At 37.2% G+C, this 9,550-nt stretch overlaps 1 protein-coding gene across 2 annotated transcripts; it reads right to left on the bottom strand.

The window, feature by feature from the left end:
* Window positions 1-760: 760 nt before the first annotated feature.
* On the bottom strand, window positions 761-8,293 carry LOC125881230 (uncharacterized). 2 transcript variants are annotated; one of them, XM_049564309.1, is made up of 4 exons: window positions 7,736-8,293; window positions 4,964-5,096; window positions 2,457-2,748; window positions 761-2,357 (listed from the first exon to the last, which is right to left on the bottom strand). In XM_049564309.1, the coding sequence occupies exons 1-4, from the start codon at window positions 8,089-8,091 to the stop codon at window positions 2,005-2,007; spliced, it is 1,134 nt and encodes a 377-aa protein (XP_049420266.1). In that variant the 5' UTR covers window positions 8,092-8,293; the 3' UTR covers window positions 761-2,004. The 2 variants fall into 2 exon arrangements, with proteins under 2 accessions (XP_049420266.1, XP_049420264.1); XM_049564307.1 differs by having other exon boundaries at window positions 761-2,748.
* Between the last annotated feature and the right edge of the window lie 1,257 nt (window positions 8,294-9,550).

Raw genomic sequence — 9,550 nt, 5'->3', positions numbered from 1 at the left:
TACAAAGAAAGTCGGGGTTTGGTGCACTGTCAGTACCTAATTTTAAGTGTCTTGCCTTTCACCCTTTAATTTATTGGTTCATGGCTTAATATTAAGAGGAATTTGGTGGCACTGGTTCACTTGAATGATATTTTATTCACAAGCCTGTCTGTTAGATAATGCAGACTGAAATATGGACAAATAATAGCCTATGTGATTCAAAATTTTTAAAATTGTAAAGATATATAATTGGAAATCACAAAGTCATGTCAATACACTGATATTTTATAATAACTCATTAAAGTCTGGAGGACAATATTTAGCCTCTTCACAACGGTTTAACTCAGGTATACATTGCTTAGGAGACATTATAAATGACACTGATTTAAGAAGCTTTCAGGATTTGAAGGACACATACAAATTGTCAACCAACTCCTTTTTTTCTATATCTACAATTAGGTTCTGCCACACACACACACATTCATCCATTAATGAACTTAATTAGGAAACTATCTGGATTAGCTAAAGGATATGTTTCTTTCATTTACAATACTTTGTTAGTGCACACACAAACTCTAGGCATTCAAGCAATTTGGAATAAGAACTGATCTGAATCATCAATAGACTGTGCCAGAGTTGGGGAGAATGTTTCCTGTTTCTTATAAAACTTAAATCATACATTAACAAACCTGAATTTTATATTTCAAACTTATTTGACACCAAAGCGACGTTGCATGATGAATATATCTACTCCTCCAAACTGTACCTTGTGTGATTTGGGGACTTTTTTTTTTACATATCATGTGGGAGTGTCCATCAGTTAAAAGTTTCTGGGAACAAATAACAAAACGTCTACCTAACGTCTATCCGAAATTTTGGGCGTTAAGATTGGCTGCTCTCCAGCACGTATGCTACTTAATGATGATTCAAGACAGAACTTTAATCACACTCAAAGGCAGCTTTGGTTATCAGCTTGCACTGCTGCTAAAAAATGTTGGCGGTTAGGTGGAAGTCGTCACACAGTCTTTCTATTCAGCAGTAGAAACACACTTTAATAGACAAAGGGGACAAAGAGGGCAGGTTAAATCATGCTTGAGGCTAGAGCTGCATTATAAGAGGTATGATGTTATTAAGAGAGGGTCAGAGAGTTTTTTTTCCAGTTTTATTTTATTATGCCCTGTTTTGTTTATTTAACCGTCCGTCATTGCCCTGATATCTACATGTGTTGTGACATTGACAGCAGTTATTGGTTAACGTATACTTGCAAGTTGTGTCAAAAATAAAATACCAAAAAAAGAAAAATTAAAGCATGACGAGAAAAAAAGTGCAGTGCAGCCAACAAATCTGCAGGAACTGCGTGATGCTATCATGTCAATATGGACCAGAATCTCTGAGGAATGTTTCCAGCACCTTCTTGATTCTGTGCCACCAAGAATTAAGACAAAAGGGGCATGGTTGCCACTTTCGATGCTCTGTGAAGTGTACAGCTTAAAGTGGTCCTATTGACAGATACTTTAATCTCCAGTGAGGAGCTTTCCAGCTTGTTCAGGGTTGTTTTTGGTCTCTTTGTTGTCTTTCTCGTTAATGCCCTTCTTGCCTGGGCAGTGAGTTTTGGTGGGCAGCCCTCTCTTGGCAGGCTTGGTGTTGGGCCACATTTTTTGTCATTTTTTAATAATGGATGTAATGGCGGTCAATGGGATGTTCAAAGTTTCAGATATATTTTTAGAACCCAACCCTGATCTGTACTTCTCCAGAACTTCATCCTTGACCTGTTCGGAGAGCTCCTTGGTCCTCATGGTGCCTCTTGCTTGGTAGTGCTGCAGACTCTGGGGCCTTTCAGTACAAGTGTATATACAGTGAAATCACGTGACACTTAGATTGCACAAAGGTAGACTTGTTTGAACTAATTATGTGACTTCTGAAGCTAACTAGTAGCTCCAGGTCTTATTTAGAGGCTTCATAGGGTGAATATTTAAGTAGAGGTATATGTGTATCATAAAGCTGTCTGAAAACCACTGTGCTACACTAGCTGCTTTGCCCAAGTTGACCATTTTCATAGTTTGTTAAGAGGCATGCAACAGTGTACAGCTGGTTAATGTTGCCAAACAACTTCAGTGGTATCACTGTGTCAAAGAACTTGTGTTGCTTAACTTTGCTGATATGGCATTCCACATGTTCTCTGAGGTGTGCAGTGGCCTGGGTCTCTCTGACTTCAGATGCAGGCGTCTTGTCTTTACCTGAGAGAAATGCAGGCTTGTAGATCTTACATGGCACAACGTCATCCACAAGAAAGCCTCGGTCAACCATGATTGCCATCTCTGGTGTCAACAGCGACCCAATCCCAGATTGTCGCAGGATCTGTTTGTCACTGATTGAGCCTGGACACAATGGAGAGACAAAGGTGACAGCACCGTGTGGAGCAATTCCAATCAACCCTTTCAGGGTACGGTGTGACTTGTATGAAGAGAATACTTCACTTTGCAGCAGTAGTGAGGATGGGCACTGGCACTTCAACTCCATGCAGGTGAGGATGACTCTGGTGTCTGAGTACTCCTTGAATTCTGCTGGTAGATGTTCCCTGATCTTTTCCTCTGACATCCAGATCCTGACTGAACCCAGGACAGCATAGAGACAGTTGCTCCATGTGATTATTATCCGGCTGACTGTGGACTGGTGGATTCCATACTTGTGTGCAAGATCCCTCAGCTTTGACCCCAGTGCAAGATAGTTTAAGAACAGGAACATCTCATCTATGGGCTGGAGGGAATTCTGTTGAAGACAGCAAAGGTAAATTATTGAATCATTTAGTCATTTAAAGGAGCAGTGTGTAAGATCAAGGGGGATTTAGTGGCATCTAGTGGTGAGGATTGCAGATTGCAACCAGCTGAAACTTCTTTGGGTTAGAATTCCTTCATAAGACATAAGACACTTTATTGTCATTGTAGATATACAAGGACAATATGTTTGGTTACTGAGGAAGTACATATATTAAGATGCTTAAGTTGCTTAAAATTTTCATGTTACTTTTTAAAAACAGATGTCTAAAAGTAAATCCAATACAAACTAAATGTAGTAAGAAATAAAAACATTTTTTTCTGATACTGAAAAAGACACTAAAATTGTAATTATTGTTTTTTGCCTTTGCATTACCTAGGTGTTTAAGGGAAAACAAAGGCAGAGTGCAGAATGTACAATTTTAGTGCATTTTTGGGGTCATAAGATAAAATAATTAATCATGGTTTTTAGGCAAAAAAAAACAAATTTCTGAAAAACTAGTGCATTACCATTTTTCTACCTACAACACATTTGGCTGAGCAGTCAAGTGTTACTGTCGTCACTACAGTTAGCTTTTGTGGGGCAGTACAGCTCTGGGAAGAGGCTGTTCCTCAGTATGTTGGTCCGTGGGTTTATGGTCTTTTATCTCTTTCCTGATGGCAAAGGGACAAACAGACTGTGGCCCAAGTGGGTTGGGTCTTTACTAATACCACTAGCTTTCTCAGTGTTTTATTTAGGATTATTTAGGAGGTTTATTTCGGAGGTTTTTACCAGGAGCTGAACTATCCACAGAGGTCTGTACTTCTCCAAAACAAATGTATTTGATGATTAAAAGTGGTAAAACACTGAATAAAGCAGTTTCACATGGCAAATCAGTGTATCTCTGACACTGTTTGGCATGTCAGAGACAAGCCACTAGCCCAGCACTTGCTAAAGTGTGCTCACCTGTTTAAATTAAGATCCAGATATTTTTGACTTTTTTACCAGGAGCTGAATTATCAACAGAGGTCTCTTACTCTCCAGAACAAATAGGCTCTGTGATTTACACCGGTAAAAACACTGAATAAAGCAGTTTAACATAAATCAGTATTTTTCCAATGGTCTCGTCACAGAGGGGCTGCTAACTATAGTGGTCAATGCAAGAGTGCTAAAACACTAATGCCATATCTAGAGACAGTCAGTGCATTTACATGCACAGTTGAGTCGAGCTACGGTTATAGCTCAACTAGGTCATTCAACTGGTCTACTGTCCTTGTCCTAGTATACAAGCACGGGAGGAGAACCAATTTATTGACCGAAGTATGTCCGACTCCAACACGACAGGTGGTGATATGTCCCCTTTCAGCTTGTTAGTATTGGACTTTTTTCCAGTTGTCCTAACAAACTAGTTAGCTATGTGTTGTAAAATATTTTACTCTCTCAGCGGACACAGCATGAACTGTGTCTCCTCATCCTTCCAAAAATGCACGGCTCTTGAAGTAGATTTCGCCATGTTGTTACCAGCTTCTTCTTCTATTACACATTTAATGCTATTCGACTTCCTGGTCAAAGCCAGGGGTGGAAACTGTGCCTCCACCATAAATTAGTTACTAGATTTTTTAAACTTACTCTTTGATGTTTGAAAGTTAAAAGTTGAATACGAAATCCTGTGGTTGAAAAAAAGCCTTTATTTTTGGCCAAATTTTTATGGAGATATTTTATTTTATATTTTAATTTTTTGGAGATATACAGTATTTTTCCAGCAGAAGCGTCTGACACATGATGTGTCCAAGGACCGTCAGAAATGTGAAAATCCAATGATAATTTCTGTTTAAACAGTTTCTGGTGATGATAAATGATGTGATTTTGACAATTTTTAAAGAAAACATGCCTCCCAAACCCAAGGTAGTATGAACACAAAATACAATCATTTAAATTTGTATGCCCCAACCCTAAGCTAAAATTTAAAAACACAAGTTTCTTCCCAGAGCTTAAAATTTTTTTTGACACGTCTTCCCCTTTTGCACCACCCCCTCCTCCCTCAAAAATAACAAACAGTCACAACGCAAGTAAACAATTGAGGAAGTTTCATGGTGATATCTATTGCAGGTCTTTCCCTAGTCACCTGTAGTTTCTCCCCTTTCCTGAAATAACCTTAAATAGTAGCATCCGACACTTAAAGAGAATATTTCTTATTCCTTCTGCTACACAAATGCATTAAATATCTTACCACAGTAGCATCAGACTCTGTGACATCCACGCTTCTTTCTGCAGCTGTTTGGGCTTTAGTAACACGGACCATAAAGGGAACCAGTGGATGGATGAGATCCCAGAATCTCATGAGAGCGTCATAAGATGAAAACCTAAAGAAAATGATTAACATTTATTATAAAATTCCTTTCAAATTACAACTAGTGCATTTGTTATTTCACCCATTCTGGCAGATTGGGACAAATGGTGTGTCCTACCAAGAACCCCTAAAATTTTTTAAGGATTTATACATATATATATATATAATGTCTATAAATATGGGGCGGCAGTAGCGGGAACCGGAGGGTCGCCTGTTCAAGTCCCCGTCTGGACCAAATATGGAGCGTGGACTGGTGGCTGGAGTGGTGCCAGTTCACCTCCTGGGCACTGCCGAGGTGCCCTTGAGCAAGGCACCGAACCCCCCAACCGCTCAGGGCGCCTGACCAAGGCAGCCCCCTCACTCTGACATCGCTCCACTTTGTGCATGTATAGGTCCTGTTTGTGCATGTGTGTGTCTTTCGGACCTGTGTGTTAATGACAAAAGAGTGAAAAAATTGGATTTCCCCTCGGGGGGATTAATAAAGTGTATAAAATAAAATAAAATAAAAAATAAATGTGTTTTATAAAATATTTTGATCTGCTTTCATTTTTTTAACTTCTAAACTTAACTTGTGCCAGAAAACAGCCTTGTCCCAGACAAGAATTCACAACTTTAAACAATTGAAAATATGTTGAAAGTCTTCAAGATTTAAAACTAACAGAACATACTTAACAACGGTGTAAAAATCATCTTTGTTTTAAAATTATTTTTTTTTTTCAACAAAAACATAATTTAATCGGGCATAAAGGGGTAAGCTATATCCGAGGCTGTGCCTGTGTCCCACTACATAGTATGTCAAATGCAGTGTGCAAAAAATATATCCAGGATATTTTACTACATCCACTCCAATTTTGCAGTATGCAAGCCAGCATGCTTTTCTGGCTATTCTGACCCACAATCCTCTGCACAGCATACAATAGCTTGATTGAGCCCAAACAGATGACAGCTTGACAGCTCATATTAAGCTCATTGACAGGTGACTGACAGCTGTCAGAAGCCGCAGTGACAGATGACAGCACATTCAAGTAACTGATGTCCAGCTGAGTAGTAAAAGGAATACTGATTGTTTAAGTGAACAAAATAATCATACATATTACAAACAACAATATGACATAACTATAAAAATAACAATGACAGAGAACTGCAGATGTAATTTCACCATCACAAATATAATATGTTGGAATCAACAATCTGTGCAGTTATAACTTTAAAGTGAAACTACATACATTGCAAAGTAACAACAGCAGAGCCCTCAAGGTTGACCTCCATCTCTGGCGAACTCGGTAAGTGGGATTTGTTTTATCTCCAAGGTAACAGATGTAACAGCAATGAGGTCAAAGTTCAGGGCGTGATGTCATGAGAAAGTAGTATGTCTCGATTGTGTTTATACTGCATGCAACAGTGCATAGTTTTTAAGGGCAGCTGCAGTACCTACTAAAAGTTACAAGAAAAAGCATGTAATTCAGAACGCACCCAGGGACTCACTTCCTGGTTTCCAAAAAGGCAGGAATGCTGCCCAAGTGCTAGTAAGCTTTTTGTTTTTTGACAAATACCTTAAATAATATTGCTGCTGAGTAACAGCAGCTGTAACAGGTCAACTCAAAAGTATTAGGAGAACTCTTGGCAACTTTGAAAAATAAAATGGCTCATCACTTTGACTTGTTGTGAAATTAATAAATGTATACCTTTTGTCAACTCTGTAAGACATCAACTCCATCAGATCTTACCTCTGACATCCATGCTGATGGAGGTGACATAACTCAGTTCTCCTTAGTCACTGACTACACAAAAATGTTGTCACATTTTTGTATCCCAATGTTAAACTTTGATGTACTCTTCTATCCCTAGTTGTTGTTGATGTTGTCTGTTGAATTCTGACTGAAGAAAATTGGTCTTTAACAGTTTACTTATTTGAAAGTTGGTTAGTTTGGTTACAAAGTCTCTCATCTTCTCAGATTTGTTTTCCCAGAGGTTTTCTATGTAAACAATCAAAAAGAGAAGATTCGTGTTTAAAAGGGCTTTCTGTGTGCTTCCACGTTTATTTTTTATGTTTGTGTATTATTTTGTATTTTATATGATGTCAACTCTGTCAGTTGGCCGACAGCTCCATTTTAGAGAAATCACCTCAGTAATATTTTTTTTTCTGTTATACTCATTAAAATAAATGTTCAGCATGATTTATAAAATGAGTTTATGTCAATAAAAATTTCTATGTTACACCTGCTGTGTGTTCTTAGTGTTATAAATGACATTACATGTTTATTACAAAGACAAATTACATTATTAACAGGAAGTAATAGTAAGTGGACAAATAATGATATTTATTGATTGATCAAAAGATTTCAGAGTCTTTCATTACACAGTTAACTCAATAATCCTTTTTTTAATACATCAAAAATCATTAAATATTTCCTTCATGTTTTTAATATGAAGACTTTTTGTGTGCCTGTTGGAGTACACAAAATTTAAGTCTTTCACTGCAAAAAAATGTAATCACTGGGGGGGTTGGCTAATTACAAAGTTTATGGTAAAGACATTCATATTTTAAAATATATTTTTCAGGCATCATATGGTTTTATCAGTAACTTTATCATCAGTATTATATACTTAAGAAAAAGTAACAGAAACATTTAATGTAATGTGATAACTTACCTTGTGAAGAACCTGATGTCCTCGTCAGAGCCAGAGAACCGGTGGATGCCAAAGCGTTGCCTCATGGTTAGATCATTCATCTGTCGTCTGAGTTGGTGGAGTTCATTCCGCAGAGTTTCGTTCTCAGAGTGGATGAGATCAACTACTATATGAGCCGGAGCTAAGGCGTAGTCATGCTCCCTCAGACTGACGTCCATCTTTTCCTCCTGAGATGTCTCACCCTTCATATGCCCCCCGCTCCTCTCACACATCCCCAGTCTTTCAGGTTTAAATAAGTAGTTGTTCCACTCAAACAGCACCGGGACAGATAACTTTCTGAGTTTACGTCGCCCTCTCTCTGATGCTGGCTCTTTCATGTCCTCCACCTTAAAGGGAAATTTCGGTTTATTTCAACCTGTCTCCTATCGTCCTAAATTTGTTTCAAGTGACTGGTGACATAGAAATAGTAGTTTATGGCAAGCCGTTTTAACATTTAATCGCTAGACTGGATATTCATTACTGATATCTGCAACATAATTTTGCCTAGTCAAAACTCTTATTCAAGATATCTGTAATTAGATTTTTACTAGTCAAAACTCTAATTACAGATATCTGTAATTCAGTTTTGACTAGTAGGATTCAAACTATTTTTGCCATTCATGTGTATGGGGTTTGTCATTATAGATATCTCCAATGTAGCTGCGGATATCTACAATTGTTATTGCGGATATTTGCAACTGAATTGTAGATATCTGTAATTCCAGTTTGAGATATCTACAATTTAATTTTGACTAGTCATAATTCAAGTTCAAGATATCTTTAATTTTCATCAATTGAAGATATCGATATGGTATGGCAAGCCGTTTCAACATTTAATCACTAAGTCCGACTCTCCGGAATTACCATTATAGATATCTATAACGTCATTTTGACTAGTAGTAATGTCATTGTGACTAGTATGAATTTTAATTAAGATATCTGTAACGTCATTCTGACTAGTCAAAACTGAATTACAGATATCTGTAATGTCATTTTGACCAGTCAAAACTGAATTACAGATATCTGTAACGTCATTTTGACTAGTCAAAACTGAATGACAGATATCTATAACGTCATTCTGACTAGTCAAAACTGAATTACAGATATCTGTAATGTCATTTTGACCAGTCAAAACTGAATTACAGATATCTGTAACGTCATTCTGACTAGTCAAAACTGAATGACAGATATCTATAACGTCATTCTGACTAGTCAAAACTGAATTACAGATATCTGTAACGTCATTTTGACTAGTCAAAACTGAATTACAGATATCTATGACGTCATTCTGACTAGTCAAAACTGAATTACAGATATCTGTAACTGTAGTTTTGACTAGTCTGAATGACATTATAGATATCTGTAATTCAGTTTTGACTAGTAAGATTAAAACTATTTTTGCCATTCATGTGTATGGGGTTTGTCATTATAGATATCTACAATTAAATTATGACTATCTATAATTCCAGTTTGAGATAACTACAACGTCATTTTGACTAGTAATAATTCAGTTGCGGATATCTACAACATCATTTTGACTAGTCATAATTCAGTTACAGATATCTACAACATCATTCCGGCTATCTGAAACTCAATTCAAGTTATCTAGAAAGGACCATGTATATGGCAAGCCGTTTTAACATTTAATCGCTAGACTGGATATTCATTGCTGATATCTGCAACATAATTTTGCCTAGTCAAAACTCTTATTCAAGATATCTGTAATTCGATTTTGCCTAGTCAAAACTACAGTTACAGATATCTGTAATTCAGTTTTGACTAGTAAGATTCAAACTA

The sequence above is a fragment of the Epinephelus fuscoguttatus genome, linkage group LG20 (genome assembly GCF_011397635.1).
Source record: "Epinephelus fuscoguttatus linkage group LG20, E.fuscoguttatus.final_Chr_v1".
Lineage (NCBI taxonomy): Eukaryota > Metazoa > Chordata > Actinopteri > Perciformes > Serranidae > Epinephelus > Epinephelus fuscoguttatus.
Note: the sequence above shows the minus strand (reverse complement) of the source record. Positions and strands in the feature narration are given on the sequence as shown.